This window comes from Lichenostomus cassidix, chromosome 1Aa (assembly GCF_008360975.1).
Source record: "Lichenostomus cassidix isolate B80296 chromosome 1Aa, HeHo_3.0, whole genome shotgun sequence".
NCBI classification, from domain to species: Eukaryota; Metazoa; Chordata; class Aves; order Passeriformes; family Meliphagidae; genus Lichenostomus; species Lichenostomus cassidix.
This window is the reverse complement of record NC_139480.1, coordinates 43954286-43976022: the sequence shown is the minus strand read 5'-3', so window position 1 is coordinate 43976022 and position 21737 is coordinate 43954286. Positions and strand designations below refer to the sequence as shown.

Genomic DNA, 21737 nt, shown 5'->3' with positions numbered 1-21737 from the left:
ATTCCTCAAAGCTCCATTGGCTGTGTATTTCTTTCTTACTCCTCAGTTTGAGAAGCAGATCCTTGCTCAGCCATTCTGGTTTGTGGCCTCTCTTGCTCGATTTCCACACCTCAAAAGAGAGCTCGTCCTCTAAAAAAATTAGTCTTACAATGAATACTGTTTTTCAGAAGGTGTTACTGAAATTGAGGAGATTATTTTCAGCAAATGAGCTCTGAGATCTGAAAATTTTAGAGGTATTTTGACTCCTAGTACAAGAACTATATATGCCTAAATAAATCCTAGGCAAACATTTATACTAAGAAACTAACTAAACCCTAAGTATTCAGTTAATAGCTTCTACATTAAAAAAAAAGCCCTTTCCTGTCTGCTCAACAGCAATGCGTAACTTTATCTCAACAGCTATGTGTAACTTCAGAAAACTTATTAAAATAAATTCTTCTAGATACCCGGACTCAAATTACAAGAATGACAATCACGTTTTGCCATCTAGTGGCCCAAGATGTTGTATTCACCCTCCTGAATCAAGCAAAATGAAGACTGAACATTTACTAAAACATATTACCTACCAAATTTTAAAGATTTTTTTAATCTTATTTTATATTCAGTAAGTACAAAAAGGATAAACTTTCCCCTAATTAATCTATTTGAAATTCACTTATAAAACTTCAATAGAACTGCTGACTATGAAACAGCTGTTCACAGAAACACTCACCAATATTAGTAAGATTTGAGTTCCTACTGGGTTTTTACACATGGTTATTTTGAATAAGCTTGCAAAATCATTATGAAAATTTCTCTAGCAAGGAAACTGCATCTAGGATATTTTCCATACTTCAGCCTGTTTGCATCCTTTCTGACGAGGGGAGGAGAGTAAGGTGATTTAAAGCAGTCAGAATGGATTTACCAATAGCAAATCAGGGCTGACCACCATGACTGGCCTCTGTAGTGGTAAAATTACTTGATTAGCAGGGGAAGGAAGAGGAGTAGATGCCATTTACTTTTCAGAGTAGTGCATGACAGGAGGGGGAAAAACAATAGACCTCAACTGAAGCAAGGGAGATTCCAACCATACATAAGAAAAAAGGTTTTCCTATGAACATGTTGCCCTGTTGGAACACAGTTTCCAGAGAAGCTGTCTCCATTCTTGGAAGTTTTCAGAACCAACTGCATGAAGCTCTGAGTAAACTGGCCTAGTCTCACAGCCAACCCTACTTTAAGCAGAAGGTTGGACAAGAGACCTCTCCTGATATCCCCTATGATCTGCATAGTTCTGTGACTCTACATGTTCAACAGATAGTGGCTTATTTCCATTTGAACTATGTCACTTCAACTCTTCATTAACAGAGACTCCAGTCTGGTACTTTCTTGCATCACGTGAGGCAACAGTCTTGCATCCCTTCAAATGATGACCAGGAGTATGTCAACCCCTGAGTGAGAAAATGAGCTTTTGATAAGTGGAATAAATGTTAGACAACAAAAGCACCAAGGAACTTGATGCACGAGATTAAGAAAGTTTTATGCAAATGTGAAGATCAAAACAGTGAGTCACAGAGGAAAACTGACTCACTGAGCTAAAAAAAAGGATACTTAATTAAGTCAGAATAACATAATCTTCTCAGGAACAAAGAAAAATTTGTTGGTATAGCACTGTTGAAACAACTTTTTCTCTTGTGCATTGTTTAGTTATTTCTCATGCAGTCATCATGAAAAAATTACCTGAATATCTGAATCAAACGGAGCTGGTTTAAATGTCATGGAGCAATGTGATCTAGAAAGTAACAGAGGAGGAGGAGGAGTCTTGCTTTTTTTCTTGCTGCTCACAGCTTCTTTGAGACTGCGATACAACGCACTTTGTTCAGCTTCAACTTGCTCAATTAAAGTTAGTGCTTCCTGTAATTGAAATTAAAAGGGAAAACTATTAAAATGTAACAATCAGAAAGATTTAAAATTCATTAATTATTTTCAAATTATCACAGAAAATTTCACAACTATGTAGAAAACTTTCGGTAGCTAATCATATCATCCTACATCCTAAATGAGGATGAACTCTGTGTAAGCTTACATATGCAGATTAATTTCACAATTAGAGAATGCAGGGCTGCATCTGCAAGAGGCATATTTGGTTTTGGAAGAAGCTTTAGGGAAAAAAGAGAGTGATCACAAATAAGCAATTAGTGCCAGCCAGTGATTAACTCCAACAAGAAACAAAAAAGATATCAACTCCTATTTAGGAGAGAGCTGAAAACCTAATCTGCGGAATTTCTGAAGGAGCTGTGGAAACAGTTTGACAGATTTTTTGTACTCCAGAAACTGAGGAAAGAAATAGTCTATGAATAAAGAAAAAGCAGGAGAATGTGGGTGCAGAAAAAGTAGGGCTAAGCCCTTTTTCTCTTGGTCAGCTGCAGAGAGCTGAAAGCTGACTGACAGTCTATCAGTCTTTCAAAGATCTGCGGCTCCCCTGCAGACAGTGATTATGTGGCCATTTGGCTGGAAATCAAGGGTACACTTTTTTCTTACTTGTCTGAATGGCAAATTGGTGTGTTTCCTCACCTTGATTTCATTGTCAGTACAAGAGGAACTTAACTTGGAAATCTAATATTAAGAACTCAGTACCTCTGTATCTTTACTTGTGGCAGCTGTTCAGTGCAAATCAAAGCCAAAAAGGCCAAATTCCAGAGATGAAGCAACAAGGATGCCTTAGACAAATTATATTTTTTGTAGAGAAAAGAAATTACATATTCCTACAAACAGAAATTTTATTTGAAGCCTCTTGGTATCCTGCACTGGACCAGGGATTTAGGTTGAGCTCAGTCTGAAAAATAAACTCAAAAAAAAAAAACCCAAACCAAGATGTTGGTAATTTTGGTAATTCAGTGACAATCCAATATTCTTGCACCTTAACAGTTCCTTATTTCTGTCCTCACACATTTAGAAGACTATACCATAGCGGGTCAGATCGCAGACTGAGTAAGCATGGAATTTCATGTCTAAAAACTATGGAAAGATTACAGATTTATAGTGAAATGAGTGAAAGAGGGAGCTAAGATTTAACAGAGCCTTTTGCATATTTAATCATTCTCACAGCCCTACCACTTCACCCCACTTCCTCCTCCTTCAGATTAGGATTGCATACACCCTAGTGTGACACATTAAAGGAAGGATTTAAGATAAAGAACAAGATAGGGAGTGACTCTTTCCATCACACAACCATTCAACTTTTGCAATCAGTAGTGTGAAGCTTCATTACTTCCTTAAAAACTGTACTTCTTCATGGTAAGCATGGGAATTGCTTGTAAGTCTTCATTGGTGACTACAGTTACAGCTTTCACACCATATCACTACAGCTGATATATTTACAGTATTCATGAATAACACATATTTTAAAAATATATGAAAGATATTTTTAATGTATGTCTTTACTGATCCAGTTTTTGCATTCTTCTGATGTAATAAATATATATATTAATTATCATGCTTCCAAATTTGTGGCAATTAAAAGAAAAACACTTTCTGGTAACTTCTTTAAAATACTCTTTTATATATTATATAGTGAAAATTGCAGATTCTGTTCTCTGTTGTACAGCCTATAAAGAAATATTAAGCCCTGTTGAGGAGCAGGCAAGTTTCATGGACAGATGCTAGTCAATGGAAATATTCCCATTGATTTCAAGAGACCGAAATGAGCCCAGGAAGTATCTACTTTTAGCTCAAATTGATTCCAAAATCACAGTATCTAAACTGTTTATTTAGTAAGAATAAAACAAAGTCCATGTCATCATTGCCAGCCAAAGTACTGTAAGACAACTTACAAAATGAAAAAATAAAAAGAACAATGTTGAAGGTTACAATAAGGAAACCTGAGTAACTTTTTGGCAATATATAGGTTCATACTGCAAAATTTAGGTGATTAGGTGTAGAAAGAAAGATCTCTCAGGTTTCTTCCAGTCTACATGTATATACAAAATCTGGGGATGTGCTCTTTCCTTGTTTTAAGGTCACTTTATTCTTTCATTATAATGAAACTTCTCAGGAAAAAAATTTACTACAGAAGTTAAAAATACAGGATGATCCTCAAGTTCCTTCCATTTTTTTTCTTTTTATAAGAAGGAGTAATCCCTGTCTTAATTACACAGAACCTGAAAAACTGTGCTAATGAATAAGAATTTCTATCATAAGATTTTTTTTATTACCTCCAGTAGCTGCCTTTGGGCAGTAGTAGTTAACTCTTCAGGGAACTTCTGTGCAGCCTTTTGCATCAAAAAGATTGCTCTGGATAGCTTATTCCTTTTTATTTTTTTCATTACAAGTGCCTCTATAAAATAGATATTTTAAGACATTTATAAAACAGCAGCAATAATTTATTATACTTCTAAAATCTTAATTAATAAGTCTTACCTGTTAAATATTGGAAATCTTCAATATTCTCCACATGAGACTTACTAGACTTGAGACTTCTGCCAACAATTTGAGCGCCTGTGTGGGAAGGAAATACTGAGTTACTTTGACAGTGCTATTGCAAAAAATTGAGTGAGAGGGGTTAATATGTAGTTTTATAGTGAAGCTCTGCTCCATCTCATGCTCTTTTTTTTAGCTCAAGTAGAATTTCTTACACTGATCATGCCACTAAAAATATTCCACCTTCCTGCTCTAACATCTTTAGTAGTTATATAAACACCACAGAAAAAGAGAGGTCTTGTTTGATCATAGGGAGCAGGGCACAGTGCAGCTCTGCATTGTCAAACTAATACTAGCTTTTAATAAAAAAAAAAAAAAAAAAAAAAAAAAAAAAAAACCATTAAGAATGAGAGAACAAGTTGAGTTTTTTCAGAAGCTATTTGGCAAGAGTGGGATACCTGCTGACTGGAAAGATATAAAGATAACTTCGCAGGAATAGAAGTTCAAATTACCAAGATCATTGAAGAAAATATTCAAGTCATTCTCTATAGAGAAAATTAGCATTACAGAAAAAAATAAGTCAGCAGAAAATCCCTCAATTTTTCCTTACTGGCACTGTAAATGTTAGCATTATAACTAAAATACAATGACCAACTGTCTAGGAATCAAATCCATTAATTGTAGCAAAGTTTAACTCCTGTTGGTTGAGCAGAGGTTAAAGACTAGTATCACGTAAATCTAAATTCTGCAAATTCAGTACATTATTTCTCTCTCTATGTGGCATACAAACTGCCCAACATCACCCCCCTTCAGAAAGCAGACACTTCTTTATTTCCTAATATTATGAAATATATTAACAAAAATACTCTGATCAAACTATGAAGATTATCTAACGTTAATGAAACCTACCTTGTATAATTTTAAGAAGTTTCACAGCTACTCGATGTTGAGCCTGAATGAGCTCCAAGTGTAAATCTGTTTCAAAATCATTATCTGTTTCTGTTTTATCATCACCACATCCCAAAAGAGAATTCAAACTCTGATCATTTGAGTCCACCTAATAAATAGGAAGTGGCAATTAAGCAAATGCAAACTTTTTTATTGCTTAGCTTACTGCACTTTTCTTGACACTGATATTATTTCAGTAAATTGACAAACACTGAAATTTGTCATATTTATGTAATATGTAGTCAATCAAGAAAGCATGGAAAGGAGGAGAATGAACAGACAAAGAAAGCATGGATAATGGACAGAGAAAACTAGACAAAATCTGAGAATCAATAGAAAACTGGATCAATATTAAAGACAAAACTGCAAAAAAAAGTTTTATTATCTGCAGAAGAAATATTGTATTGATGTAAAATGATGTAAATTCATTTAGAAAATTTGAACTCCCATCAACAGCAAAATTCTATTTTAATAATAAACAATTGCAAGCAATAAATATGAATAGGATTTCTGCTTTTATTTCATAGGAGGAAACTATAGATTACAATTATTTCAAAAGAAAAATATAAAGAAAACCCAAAGCAGTTCATCATTTACTATTGAAAGAGAAAAATGCAATTTCAACTTGTGCAGGTTTTGGCTTAGGCAGAGTTAGTTTGCTTCACAGTAGCTGGTATGGAGCAGCGTTTTGGATTTGGGAAGGAAATAGAGTTGATAATGTCAGGGATTTTTTCATTACTGGTGAGCAATAAGCTTTACCTTTGTACAGCAGTTGTCAAATATCGACTTTCCACCTGGGGAAAGGGTCATTAACCGAGATGTATTCATGTTATTAATTGCTTTTTCAAGAATTTCATATGCAATTTGCAATTGTTCTGTAGGAGTTTTCTGAAATGAAAACCCATATAAACACATTTTATTAGATAACAGATTAAAAACTGTAATATTCACTATGAAAAGTAACATGCTTTTCCTTTTAGCTGTTGAAGTTTAAAAAAAAAAATAAACAAACCCAATTACTCAGAGTTAGCTTATGGTAGAACGAAACTGAACTTAGAGAATTAAGTTGAAAATATAGTGTTTTTCACAAGCTGTTTTTCAATATTCCATTTGATACTACTAAGAAAACACTGTTTTTTTCAGAAAACACCACGTTTAAGTAGACAGTCACTGAACCAAACCTTCTCCATGTGTGTAAGCATGAAAACATATCACTGACAACACTCCTGAATCCTCAGGCTAATGCATACCATTCATCCTTAATGTGCTTTAGTAAGTCACTTGATTGGACAATTCTGCAAAGTGCTGAACAAAGCAAGGACACTCAGGCTGTTTCATCTATTCCACATGATCCATACAAAAAGAAGGATGCAAAAATGCAACCCAAAGTATTTTCCTTAGTGAAGTCAGGACTAAAATTCCTACCATCTTAAAAAAATGTGCTATTAAACCATTTAAGGCTGGTACTAAAGATTCGCATAAAAAAAAAGTTTACAGTGGAAATCACTATGTTCATGCTGTAAAAAAAGTCTCAAATACAATCTCTTCCATTAAAAGGACTGATAAAAAAGACTCAGGGAAATTTTTCAAATTTTATTTAATGTGAAAAAATGTCCTTGCTTTTTCCTCTGACACAGCAAAATTGTGTGAAACATTTCATCTTTGTAAAACTAAACGCAAAATTGTACTAAAAGCTTCAAACAGAAGTATTCTTAGTCTATTCAAAATCATTTTATCAATGAAGATAAAATGGACATTACCATCAGTATTTCAGGCATCTCACAGGTTTCGTCTTGCAAAAGAGAGGCACTTCTTCCTTTTTTATAGGAAGAAAAAGCAGAAGTGAAAATTAAAGAAACCCAGAAAATGTTAGTACCATTTGATCAGCTCTACTGCTAATTTCAAAGTCTGGCAATAATCTGGTTCTCCAGTTTCTTTACAGTATTTCTGAATGTGTATGTTTGTCAAAGTTTTCGGCTCCGAAAAGTTCCAATCTTAAAAGTCATTCTTGAAAGCAAACTCAATCTTCATTGAAAGCTTTACCTTCTTTTCCCTTAGACTCATTTGTAGAATCAGCCACATTTTCCAGTATTGCACTAAGACACAGGATCATCTCTACAAACATCACATTAATGTCTGCTATGCCTATGCCGCTCTTCTCAGTTATTTCATTTATTATCCAGAGTATATGAACACACTAAAAAGGAAGGAATGGGAAAGAAAAAGGAATTAAGACAGAGCTAAATCAAAATTTTGGGAGACATTTATGTATTACAGAGGTAGACACGGTTTTGCACTCAAAATTATTTAAAAATATTCACAAGCATGCACACAGCTCCTTTCCTGGATTTGGCTTCTTTTTTTTAATGTCACCAGACTAAGATTCTGAATTTACACTGCTCCATAGCCCCTCTTTCTTCAGACAGCAGCCTTTTATTTTAGAATATTATCATCCCTGCCATTCCTTTTGGAAAGGTTTATGAATGTTTTACAGCCATAACTTTTATACCTTGTTCTGGTGCATTAAGTTTGATTACATGCCTCTCATTTATCTCCATATCTTCCCACTTAAACAGTAAAAAGAGACCTCAACGCTGCTGTTGTACATAGAGAGGAAAATAACTACGTTCTGGTGAACCTCGGAACAATTTCACTCTATAGGGTCACAAAATTAACTCCTCCAGAAACTGTTTAGTTAGCATCACCTGGCAGCCCAGAGAGCCCATTTCACCAAGAGCCCCTCACTCACAGGACAAATTCAAGTGGCTCTCAACAGTGGGCCAAATACCAGTGACCCACCATATTCCTTCTCTTCAGCTGTAAGGTTTTTGCCACTTTGTTCAACTGATCTGGGATGCTTTCTTGAAATACATTGATATCTTCTGCCATAGCATTCCAAATTCTTCTTCTTACCTCATGCGCAAATGTTTTCACTAGTTTAGATTCTTACCACCATGTCCCACTGGCACAGAGTGGGTTATTTTACTGCAAAAATAGTAAGAGATATTTTGATACGCACTGGCATATGTGAGCACAGTGTGTTCAAAGTGTATACACAATTCACATTTTTGAACAAGATTGATCTGCATTTTACCATAAGAAAAGGTACTTAGACTGGATACCAATATTTTACTGGCTGTACTACCACAGACTGCATTCACATTAAGATAAATACAATATAATGAAGGAGTACTTGGTAAGCTTTGTGTTTGTGGATATATTCTAAGCAGTCACTTCCACTCTTTTGGATTTGCTGAAGGTCCGTTTTACATTTCTGCCACAAACACATCACTACACCAACAATTATTTCTTTGTCAGGATGGACATCCTGGAAAGAAAAAACAATATAATTGTGAAAATGGGTAGGCATATAAACACACAAATAACACAAAGTACATGAACAGCCTCAACATTTTTCAACACAAGTAAACAAAACATGTCACTTTCTTATAAGAGATGACAACATTTTGAAAGCTTTAGAAATACTTTTAAAAATAATTTCTGGTAGAAGTTTCCTTCTCTCAACATAAAGGGGTTTAAGGTTTGGGGAATTTATTTGGGTTTTTTTAATTGACAAGATCTTAAAAGTAACACAGACAAGCAAATCAGTGAGATGAAAGTTACATGAGAGAGCAAATTAACTATCTATGACATTATAATAATCAATACATTCTGGAGAAATCTTATTTTTATTACAGTATTTAAATATTTCCAGTAGAAAATCTAAATTAATAATTTCATTTTGCTTGACAGAGTACATCCGTGGGTTGTAGGTGCACCTCAGATAATGAAGCAGTGAAAAACAATTTAAAAAACTAGAAAAAAATTTGGACTGAAATATCTAACAACTGGAAGAAATGTTAAATGCTGTCTGCATCTTGTGAAGAGAATAATTAACAAATTCAAAGCTCTAGTCAGTTAATCTCTTAATTAGCACATTACAAAAGGCAACAGAGTCCATCTATGTGTTAAACACATTCTGAACAGTAAGTAAGGACCAGTAAACAAATTTATCACCATTTATGACAGAGTTGAACTACAATCTCAGGTGCAGCAAAACCTGTTATATCCACACTAGCTATACTCTCATATGTTTGAGCATAAGATTTCAGGGATATTGATAATGAAAGTGGGGAGAGAAAAAGAGTGGAAAAAAGGTAAATCAAGATTACTTTTGTCACTGGTTTGGTGGCAGCAAGCTGCTAGATTGCCTCAGCTATATATCATGTAACTTCACCACCAATGAATGCTCTGTTAATCAGGGGTGAATTTGTCTTTCTTCCTTGGACAGATAGGTATCAAGGAGGTTTGTGGGCAAGTTTAGAAAAAACAGTAGAGCTTCAATTCAGGTAATTGCCACCATACAGAGGTCATGTTAAAAAACTGACAAATCATGCTATCTAAACATATCTGTGAGGCACCTTACAGGCAAGATATTTGGAACAAATATACTACACTAAAGCTAAAAATGTGCATGCTCCACTTATATCCAAATTGTGGCAATATTCAAATTATATCTAAAATAAATTTTGCAGTTAAGACATATGCCATATGAGCAGAAGAGGTTTTTCCTAAGGAAATTTTTCATTAGTCTTTTGGATCACAAACTATTTCAATGTAAGTGCTAGTACTGGAGACACTGCACTATAATTTTTTCCCCTCTCAGTAGCACATAAAGGGGAAATCTCAGTTTGAGAAATTAAAAGTGTTTACTCTGGGAATCAACCACCAGATACATAATGGGATTAATTCTACAATAGAGAGTTCAGCACAGAGTCCCACTCTCATTGGGTTTTGTTGTTGCTGCTCCTTGTTTGGGTTTTTTGCAGTGAGAATTTACCTTAAATTGCAGACATACTGCTGTTAGTAAAAAGGCCTTATCATTCCTTAGGGTAACTGCCCCCATTTCTATAAATATTGCAAAAGTGCTTTCCACAGCTGAGCATATTTGCCCACCTAAATCCAACATATGTAAAGAAATTTGATCTCTGCTTGATTGGCTGAAACATGCAATCAGCCCTGTGGTCTTCCAAATAGATTTCATATCTGTTAAACACTTTTAAAGTAGCCTGATTACATAGCATTTTCAAATATGAAACCATCTTTTTTAATCACAAAGTGATAACATTTCATAAGTACATTTTTCCACTTTTTATATTCTTGCAGTTAGTCATGCAAATGATTCCTCTGATCTTCAATTATATGCATTCATCACAGATTAAGTGATACATTGAGAAGAAATGTCTCTAATTCTGTTATTACCTGCTCAGATGTGGAGACACAGGAGAGCACTGTCGTTGCCAAAATCGTAAGATCATGAAAAGGATCTTCATACTTTAAGGATTCCTCTACATTCAACATTTATAAAAAAGGAAAAAAAGGAAAGGCAAGACATTATATCTAATTAAAAACCTACATTTGAAAATATCTGAGTCAACTGATTTACTAATACAAGCTAGCAGATAACATGGTCTAAGAAATAGTAAATTGAGAGGGGACAGATATTTCCAAGTCTATTCGCTTGTGTGAAAAGTGAGCAGTTCTATTTTTAGGTAACAGAAAGTTTTAATGATATTTTCAGGCTTTCTGATTGTCATAGAATTAAACTGCAGTTGCCCTAACAAGTTTTTCTTGCTTCTACATAAAGAAATTTTGCATAAATTAACTATACGAACAGACCAAAAAAACCCTCAAACATCTGATTCACTTTTTCCTGAAAACTTTTCTGAAAACATTCAATCTTTTTACATCTTTGCTTATGACTTGAGGAATGTTTAGCATGCATCATGCATTTCCCACTTAAGGGAAATCGTATCAAGTCAAATTTTGGCAAATGAAAACTGAAAAAAGTAGGTGGCATTTTCTCAATTACTACTTTTTGTCACAGACTACTGCATGAACCATATTACATAGTTTTTAAATAATTCACAAAACCTCTACCTGCAAAAATGTGTGAAATTCAAACACAACTGTTACTGAACAACACTCACTGCTAATTGTTTGCGTCTTTTCAGAACCTTGAAGAGTGCTGGCTTCTTTGCTATTATCATTACTAACAGAAAAACTACGTCCAAATTTTTCTGGGAATACTAAAGGTTGCATCAATGTAAGAAGTTTGAGTTCTATTTCAGCTTTCTTCCATCTTGGGTCATCTTGAGCCTAAGCAAGAGGAAAAAATCCACAGAAACTGGTCTTTGAAATATGTACTTTGAATTCTCCTTACCCTCACAGGAAAAGACTAAATAAAGAATGTCTAAATCACATCCACATTACCTGAAGAAAAATAACAACCAATTCAAGAGCAGAATCAAACACGTCCCACTCTTCATAGCTGAAAGCTAGTTTTACAAATTTCACAGCAGCATCTCCAGATACCCCTTCTTCTCCTGCAGTGATGACAAAAATATTTTCTCTGTTTTATATATATGTATTCAGAAGTTTATTTAAAGTCTAATTTAATTTATTTCAATAATTTGGGTATTGACAAATACAAAGATAAATCTCCATGTGTTTTTGAACAGTCAGCATAATCTTGAAGGATATTTTAATAACTTTACAAGAAGCAATTGTTCCATTTTTTCACAGTAATGTTGATGCTTACATTCTACTTCAATGATGTATCTGCACCCATAGAATAAAAAAGGTTTGAAAAGACCTCCAAGATCATCAAATCCAACTTTTCACCAAATACCACCATGCCCATCAAACCGTATCACAGTGTCCTGTTACATTCAGAAGAGGCTGTACCACTACTGATATTAACACACCTGTGTAGAGAATCCCAAGGATCTAGTCCTTGCTGTTGGAGGAAGAGCTTAAATCTGGGATTACCCTCACTATCCAAAATTTAGTTTAAAAATTGCATAGAACCACATAAAATTTCTTCCAAGATAGGTAAGCATTTCTCATTACTGTGTCAGAAAATGCTTATGTACACATAGTGAGTCTATTTTCTCACGTTTCAAGTTTATCCAAACCACAGTAAGGCAGAAAACAGACTTTCTGGTCCTTGGAACTCCCAGAAAGTGTTTTAGCTAATGTATTCAGCAGTGTTCTGCAGTCCCAACAATATGCCACAGTCATTGTCATGAGGTGGAAGGATCACCAAAGGATCACCAAAGTCCAGCTCCTGGCCCTGCACAGAACCACTCCAAGAGGACACCATTTTGCAGACTCTTTATGTATAGAACTGCTTTTAACATGAAAATTAATTCTGCTCACTGAGCTTTGTATCACTGGGTACAGAATCCTTTGAAATTCAGAGCTAGCTTACCTGATAGCATCAACTGCAGAAGAGTAGATGATGGATTAATTATACCAAAATGATCTCCATTTATACCACGCTCTCCACCTTCACCGCTCTCTCCACCTTCACCGCTCTCTCCACCTTCATTATAGAGAACTTATTAATTCAATTTATAATCTATTTGACTTGTTATGCTCTAATTAGCCAGTAATCATGTAATGAAAATATCATTCTGAAGTGTACTTAGTCTCTATATATTATTTTATTCTCTACACCCAGGGCTACACTCTGCCCAGAGCCTGGCAAAAAAAAAGCATGGAAGAAAACCATCAAGACCAGTGTTTTTCTGATGTTTTTAAATCTAACTTTGAATGATTTTTCTGAAAAATAGAATACATCAAACACCATGATATTTTGACCTTGCTTACCTTCCCAACCCCCAGCCAACTGCTCTCTCACTCAAGCACTGCTCAGCAGTACTGAAAGCACTGGTGTGTTAACAACACTGTTTTGGCCAAAAATACATGGCACAGCACAGCCTGTAAAGGCTGCTACAAAGAAATTGAACTCCAGTTTACTCAGAAAATATTTGCATAAACCACTGTTGATTTTTACTGATTATAATAGACCATCAACTCAGATTTTTATCCTCTATTTCATGAAGATAAGAAAGACTACCAGCTTTAACAGGTAAATTAAATATATATCTTCAGGCACATTCTAAAATAAAATAAAATAAAATAAAATAAAATAAAATAAAATGGAGGTCTGGGCTCCTCACCAACACTCTTTTTACTTCTTTAAGCTGTTACCTGAGAGGATTTCCAGTCCTGCAGAGAAAAGCTCAGAAATGACACTACAAATTTGAATTTCGTCAGGAACAGGTGGATGAGGGGGCAATAGATTCCTATTACTGTCAGACAGTGCTTCCAGGATGGCAAGGAACTGAGCTGCAGCATAGTCAAACATCTCCACCAGCAGCTGCTCCGTAGGGTTGCGAGGCCATGACAGCTAAGTAATGAAAGGTAATTTAAGCCTTGTGACATCTAAACCAACTTGTAATAAAGCAAGATCTTTTTCAAAACAGTTCTCCATCAGAAAGTTAGCACACGTTCAAAACAGAAAATAACATACTGTAAAATATATTGTTGTTATTAATGTCATGCTTCAAAGGCATAGCAAAGCCTCATGCTAAGTGGATACAGCACTGAGGAAGACTAATCATTTCCTAGCAGCCAGAAACAGTGCTCCATAGTATTGTATTTCAAAAATAACATGATAGAAATTATGAGGGAGAGTATTAAGGCCTTTTGTAGTTTAAAGCCATGCAGGTCTCTCCTGGTAATTTTCTAAAGTAGTAATAAGCGCATCTTCCCTTCTTTCAAGCTTGTTCTGAATTTTATTAATAAATTCCGTTAACAATGAAATAAAACTAATAAAACTTTCTGCTTGTGAATAGCACCATATGTATTTAGAAGAATTATATCACATTTTCATCACATGACAAAATAAAGGAAGACAGCTATTATACAAAATGTTAGACTCACATTTACTGCTTTTCTCGGGTTAGCTTTTGACTCACGTCGAGAGCTTTTCAACTTTTTTCTGGATTCATACACTGCTCTCTTGAAAATCATTACTGCCATCTGGCACAAAGGAAAAAGTAATTCAATAACAATTTTATGTGCTCTGTTCATAGTGATTGTAACTACTCTACCTTTTTATAATGAATTGCAGGATGATACCTTTAGAGTGGCCTCTCTAAAAATCTTTTGTGTCTCTGCATATTCCAGAGAACTGTCATTTTCTAATTGCTTCAGTTCATCAATTTTAATCAAACCACGGCGAGCAAATACCTGTCCAAAGAATTTAAAAAAAGATACTCTGTGCTCATATTCTGTATATTGATACTTAATTTTAGAACAATATTATTCTTGAATTTATACAGCTGCAAAGAGGTGCAATGAAAGTCAGGTCGTGAACAATTGAAAAGGAAAACAAAACCTTTGCAAAATATCTTTTGCATATATGCATGGGATCCAGCCAGTGTTTAAGGCTAGAAGTCTGAGACAGTGAGTATATTACAAAGTGAAAATGCATTCAAGTTGATTATGCATTTATGTAAGAAACACATCTCCACTTTGCAGTAAAAATTTGGAATACGGAAAGAATTCTAAATATATATGACCTGATACTACATAAGAATATTTAAATAAGTATTTCCCATTTGATTGCATCTGAAACGCTACATAAGGTAAATCAGGATACCTCTCCATGAATGCCAGCTTGACAATCAAAATAACACTGAGAAACTGCTGTGTACAGGGTGGCTCTCCATGTCAAATAATGGACAGATAAGAGTGGAATGGATGATTCCATACATACACTGGCCCACAGTAAGTATTCCAGGACCTGTATTGAAGAAATCTAATTTCAAAATCAATGCATATTAACATACATAAATATACTCCCTCTTACTGAAGGACAGCTACCAAGACCTGTGCTCACCTGGTAGGACAAATTGAAGGGGAGGGGGGGAAATCACAGAAATTGTATTAATTTCTAATATGTTTCATTGACTAAAAAGAATCCCACCTGCATATTATTGGGTTTTTCCATCTTAAAGTGTGGTCAAGCACTATATTTTAGCCTCCAAGCTACCTTAACCACTCCAGTTCACTATAGTCTGGCCACCAGACAGAGGTCCTGCCCTTCTCTCTCATCTGCTCTTATCTTGAGAGTTATCCCTCTGTTTTCTGGCAGCTCTAGTGATCAGTTTTCAACAGGATGAGCAAGCTTATTTGGGATGCAAAAGAGTTTGATCAGGCTTTGGTGAAAGCCTGATCTTAGATTAATTTATGCCCATGGAACTAGACTCTTGGCTCCTAACTTGCAGGGCAACATAGTCTTTGCAGCAGTCTAATTTTAATAATTACTCCTGCTCGGCTGAATGAACAGTATCTGTATCTTCTTACTTTCTTTGGGTCAGCTGTTACCCGAGGTACATAAAATGTGCACAACCTTAGTCCTAAATTAAGTCAATATACAAATTTTCTTTTAGTCTGAATTTCAAGAATCTGAAATGCCTATGATCAATTCCTTTGTTTCCAATATAGTGGAAACCTGAGTATGCTAAAGGAGGTGCCAAGTCACTTCTGTTTTTGACAGATGTTCAAAGATAAAAAATCTTTCCCACTCAGTGAAAGAATAATATAAACAACACAAAAGAAAATATACCGTATTAAGGCTGGTTCAAATTCGGTTCAAGTTTTAGGAGAAAAGAGTAAAGATGAGACAAACAAAAACTACATTCAGAAAGAAAAAGGCTGGTAGGAAAGGCCAGGTTATTTTTATCACGCATTTACAACTAAAACCCTAGCCACCAGGTGTCAGCACATCTCCACATCTTAGGAAACAAAAGAGCTATTCTTGGAACAAATACAGCCATACAAAACAAAGCACCGGGAACACTCTGAAACAGCCTAGCATATGGCATCTCAATGTCCAGCAAGACATCAGGCTGGGCTCCATCCCACAGCTGAGGAAGGAGCAGACTCAGGAAGGCACGAGGGCTTAAGAAATCAACCACTTTGACACACAGACATTTTATTTCCTTGTGACAAAGTACTACCATTCGCAACGCCAGTGAAATAGAAAAGTCAGGGTACACTGTTATGCAAAACACAGGTGCATTTTCTAAACTTCTGCAAATTTTTCAACCCATTCTATTTATTTTGCTATACCTTAGCAGACTGACCCATCATCATCAAATGTCTGCATATGGTGTAAATATGGATAGTACCTGCAAAAATAAATGAAAATAAATAAACCAAAAGGTAAATTCTATAATCCCACATGAAATTTATTAGGCTAAGCAACTCAATCTTTTTCTTATTATCTGGTTTGTTACAATTTAATGACGTTTCATTAAAAAAATGAAAAACTAATGATTTTTCTGTAACAACTTCTAATTTAGAGAAGATGAACCCATTAAATTCTTCTGCAATATTAATTTCAAAAACACCTACACAGTCAAGCAGTATATTATAAGAATGGAATCTTAAAAATTTACTGTATCAAATTTTTACTAAGTAAATGATAGAGAGACAAATCTTATTTTCATCTCCAAATGCCAGGCTCTTTGAAACAAAATACCACCTTTCCTCATAGACCTTACCTTACATGATTCTTTTAGTCCATCATGGCACTGGCAGACACCACCACTATTATGTGATATTAAGTATGATAAGTGACATGAAAAAAATGGATAACAAGTAGAGTTTTCAAGAGCATCAAAATGACTTAGAAATAAAAACCTGTCAAAAATTTTCTTGCCTTAAGAAATGTCATAAAATTTTCAAAAATCAGTCCTAGTAGCACAAAAGATGCTGCAGTTCTGGAAGACAAAAAAAGCCTATTCTTCTGTCTGTATGAATGTTCAGAAAGGGACACCTGTGGCAGCAGGAGGCATCACAATGTCAACTGTCACAGCTAGAAGGGTGTTATTATTCCAATAAGCTCAAATGGAGCAAGTATTAGGAAGATTTCTCTTTATCAGTCAAATGTGTAATGAGGCACAAAATCTATTGTCTGAAATTGCAGGAAAATGCTGAGGAACTAGGGAAAATCTGAGTTACTGCCTACTTCTAATTAGAGTAGGTTATTGGCTAGGATTGGTACAGAGACCTGTCCCACACTGGCAGTGGGATGTAAGAATGACAGGTCATTATAATATACATATTAAAATAAAATGAAATATTATTTTAATTTAATATTTTAATTTTAATTCTTCTCCCATAGAAACACACAATCAAAAAACACACCTCAAAAGTCAGGACTGAAGGCAGCAGTAGTCCCAGCAAAACAAAAGGACAAGAATTTTGACCAATCATAGCTGAGAGAAATACATTTTTCAAAATGAAATTAAGAACATATAATCTCCTCAATTTATATTGCAACAATTGACCATAGTAGCTCATTTAGTTACAGCATGGAGCTAATAATGCCAAAGGTGTGGGTTCAATCCCTGTCTGGGCCATCCACTTAGGAGTCAGACTTGATGATCCTTGTGCGTCCTTTCTGACTCAGAATATTCTGTGAAACTGTGAAATTTGCACTAGTCTGTTTACTTTGGACTAAAGAACGTTGCCTGTAAATGCAAATATATAGAATTGTTGTTCCTGCAATGAAAATCTTGATAAATCATTCTCTGTGTACCTAGGTTGCAGAAGTTTCATTCTTTTCTCAATTTTTTCCTAATTCAAGCACTTACAAGTAGCACCCGAAAATCTTACACAGAGATTAAAAATCTTATATGTCATAGGGTATTTTTAGAGTAGTTTTATTATTAATTCTTCCCTTCGAAATACTTTAAAAAATACAAAGATACAATGGCAGACAATAAATTTCTAGTCTTAGATCTACAATCCCCTTTTCCAAAAAATCCAAAACCAAACAACAAACAACAAATAAAAAACTCCCGAACCAAACCAAAAGCAGAAACTACAAAAAAAATTTAAAAACCCCAAAAACCAAAACCACAAACAAAAAAACCAAGACAAAACGAACTCATCAACACAAACATTTTATTGATAGAAAAATCCCGAGGGTCTTTTTGTTAATCAGGATTCACTCCAAAAATGCCCTAACTATATTGATAGATTTGATTTAATTAGAACATTCTTAAACACAGTTATGATGAAAAAGCTGATGTTTTTACAACAGTCCACCTGAAAAGGCACACTGCAGAAATTTTAATTTTAAAAACTCTTCTATTAGAAAAATAAAGAATTAAAAAAAAAAAAACCTACTGTGATTGAAGACTAACTAGAGATTTATTCATGACCCTTAGGTTGACCTTAAAGAGTATGTATAAAAGTTCCCCTTCACAGCTTTGCTTAGCAAAGAAATGTAAATGAAAAGCCTGAGGTACCGTTGTAGATAAACCAACACAAATTCTCCTGAGGTAGAGCCACTTGCATAATGAGTCGTAATGAGGTCAAGACATTGAGACAAGTCTTCAGAGAGTCTTGACTCTGAAGATTTCTGTCACTGCTGCAAACCATCTGATAAATGCAAACACTTCTTGCTTGCAAAGCACGGAACTAAAACACACAGAAACATATATAAAGTTAATTAAAATATAAGCATATGTCAGTTCACATCAGCAAAGTACAACAAAATGGTGAGTAGGAAAAGATCAAGCATACCAGAAAAAAATATCAGCATGACATTGAAGTGAGCATTGGAATATGGAGAAAGTTCTAAAGCTTCAGGGTTGCTGTTACATTTGGCACTAGGATTGGTTTGAGGTCTAAGCAGACATACAGAAAACAAAGGAAAGCATCTCTGGAACTTCAAATGTATTTACAAAACATTTTTAAAAATGTATTAACTCTGTCTTTGATCATATTCTTTCTAGGAAGCTGAACCACATTTTAAAAACAAAAAAATAATACAAACCAAGTATCTCTTCTATTCTGACATCTGCTTCTAGCTTTTAAGCAAACTGTCTGCTTTCTTCTCTTCACTAAACACCTATTTACACTCTAACCCTGACTAGAGGAATATGAATCTGATTAGCTCAGTGCACAGGAGTTTCCTACCATTTTTGTTCATTGTTCTTGATCACAGAGTAACTTGCATTAGTTTATTCAAAATACCCACCAAGTATGAAAGTAGACCTTCTCAGCAAAGCATGGCTTAAGGTAAAATCTAATGTGTTTTTGATATTCCCCCCTGTATCTACTGAAACACTTTCCCCCATGGATAATAACAGGTATTCTGCAAGTCCCTACCTTGACAAGCAATTAACACATACGGATGCCAACGCATTCTTAAGGTCACTCAGCTTCCTAGAGCTTAAAGCACTTACAAAACTATTAAGCATTCTGACCTTGCTGTTCACAGCGAGCAAGTAAGCTATAAAAAGCATAACACTGCTTTTTTAACTGTCATGACCTTTTATTACAAGTAGTATTTTGCACACACTGATGGTACAAAATACATGAGAATGTTTGAATTGTCTTGCACTCTGCCTGGTTCTTAGATCATACAACACAGAAATTTCCACAATTGCAGCACATTTGCCAAATTCTGCCCACATTCTGATCTTGACAGTGGGCAATAGGAACTACTTCAGAGCAAAAACTGCTGTTAGCAGTTACAGAGTATCACATTGAGAGAAAACTGGTTTTTTAACATTAAGTTGATAGTGGTTGGCTTCTGCCTCAAAAGCATTAAGCACTTACATCCTCTTAAAAATATACTCTAACTCCATCCTACATGGGATCATTAAATCTCAATGCAATTTATGTCAACAAACTATTAAATATTAGTTAATGTTAATATACAATTAATATTAAGTACATTTGTGGAGGATATCAAATGGGTTACTCACTTTGAATGTGAATGTCTTTGACCAGAAAAATTTTAAAAACCCATAACCTACCGTAAGCATTGCATTTTTGTCTCTGAAACCATTTGGAAAAAAGGTGGATTTAAAGCAATGCACATCCTCCATGACATCATCAAGGTTTCCAGAAACGAACTGCTGAAGGTATCTTTCATAGCACTGTAGAACTGCCAACTTATATTCCTGAAAAACGAATATGTTTTTTTCATAGTTTTTACATTGCATTTCGATTTCTATAAAACATTCTTTTTTTATTATCTTTATGTAAAAATGTATCAAAGAGCAACAGGAAGCAAAGAACTACAGTTTCATACAAATATCCAGCAATGCAGCGTGAACACTCAGCATATGAAAGGTTGAAATACTTAAAGAAATGGCTTGTACTTTGTGAGTTTTTGTTAGTTTTGTTTATTCTAATCATAAATACCACGTATCACAGAACAATTATGAAGCAAAGTCCTGGGCTAATGTAATAAACTCAGAATTCCTGGAATATTCTGCAATTTTGCAACAATAATGACAATGATACTACACTTCAGAAAAAAGTACATCATAATATAGAACTTTATAAGCAATATGTAGACATAATCACTTCTTTCATCCTTGTTTCCACATTGTCGAAGCTCCTTTTATTTTTTTCATAAAAGCAGATAGGAAGTGCAAGATGCACTAAGAAAGACTGAAACAAGTGAAAACTGGAATTTACACATGGCCAAGAAATCAGCATTAATAGACCAGGAATTGCCACTTTAAGAACGGCTAACAAAGAGGATGTTGAGCTTTATGCCTCATTCCAAATAGAGCTCTGCAGCAGCATGTTGAGCCACTTTAAAATCATGCTGATTCTATGGTTCAGCTCTGACTCAGATCTGGAAGTGACATTTACTGAATCACCACCACCACTTCCTTAACCAAAGGTTGTAACCTTTAGGTTTCTCTACCAACTTCACTAATTCTAGCACACACACTAAATCAGTTTTTGAGGAAAAGGTAACTACTTTCTGCTGGTAAAAAATGATCCTTTAATGTTTAATTACAGAAAATTCGGATTTCCTTGCACTCCCTTCTTTTTTTTCAATATAAATTCCTTACACCACATTGACACCTTAAATTTTTAATCACCTGAGGAGTCTAACTCACATGGCCCTATTGTCTCTTTGCTGTGTGAAAGCAGCAGCCATACACAGAAACTTTGACTTTGCATGGACAACTGTGGGCAGTCACTTGTGTAATCTAAAATATACATTCAGGCTGTGATAACACTTAGAATCCATAGCCATTGATCAGAATACCATTAAGGTAGTTATTGATAAATAACAGAATGGTAAATTCTCTCCTAAACTGTTTAAAATAAGCGTGTATGACCAAAGATAACAAGCAGATACAGGCAGAGATGGAAGTGGGGAAAAGACGAGTCAGTGCTGATCACTATGATGACTAATGGACTAAGTAATTTCCAGATATATGACTTAATGAATTTAGGTGTGTCCTAAAAAACACATAGCAGACGTATAATAGGAAGAAATATAAAGGTATTTAAAAAAACAGCAGGAAAAAAAAAAAAGAAAGCTAAGCTGGTGCTTACCCACTGACTGCTCATACACGACAATCGTTTTTTAAGGACTACCTATCATTAAGTATTATATAATATAAAAGCAGGCTAAAATTTAAAATACTTAATGCTAGTTTTCAACTAGGAGTCAAGAGGGGTACTTATGGAATAGGCTTTACCCC

The 21737-nt window shown here is 34.8% G+C and overlaps 1 protein-coding gene across 4 annotated transcripts in view; it reads right to left on the bottom strand.

Annotated features, from left to right (window-relative positions):
• Nucleotides 1-21737, bottom strand: part of CFAP54 (cilia and flagella associated protein 54) — a 92165-nt gene that overhangs the window by 64103 nt on the left and 6325 nt on the right. For 3 of the 4 annotated variants that reach the window (XM_085046981.1, XM_085046960.1, XM_085046968.1), the window contains exons 3-21: nt 20040-20186; nt 18522-18693; nt 16333-16391; nt 14858-15001; nt 14335-14445; nt 14137-14235; nt 13402-13600; nt 12617-12730; nt 11617-11729; nt 11334-11502; nt 10606-10691; nt 8537-8671; nt 7387-7540; nt 7104-7159; nt 6103-6231; nt 5305-5452; nt 4396-4473; nt 4191-4312; nt 1717-1890 (exon numbers count right to left, since the gene is read on the bottom strand). In XM_085046981.1, the coding sequence (XP_084903107.1) occupies nt 1717-1890; nt 4191-4312; nt 4396-4473; nt 5305-5452; nt 6103-6231; nt 7104-7159; nt 7387-7540; nt 8537-8671; nt 10606-10691; nt 11334-11502; nt 11617-11729; nt 12617-12730; nt 13402-13600; nt 14137-14235; nt 14335-14445; nt 14858-15001; nt 16333-16391; nt 18522-18693; nt 20040-20186 (2409 nt within the window). The remainder of the gene's footprint in view (nt 1-1716; nt 1891-4190; nt 4313-4395; nt 4474-5304; nt 5453-6102; nt 6232-7103; nt 7160-7386; nt 7541-8536; nt 8672-10605; nt 10692-11333; nt 11503-11616; nt 11730-12616; nt 12731-13401; nt 13601-14136; nt 14236-14334; nt 14446-14857; nt 15002-16332; nt 16392-18521; nt 18694-20039; nt 20187-21737) is intronic. The other variant, XM_085046976.1, reaches the window with a different exon arrangement.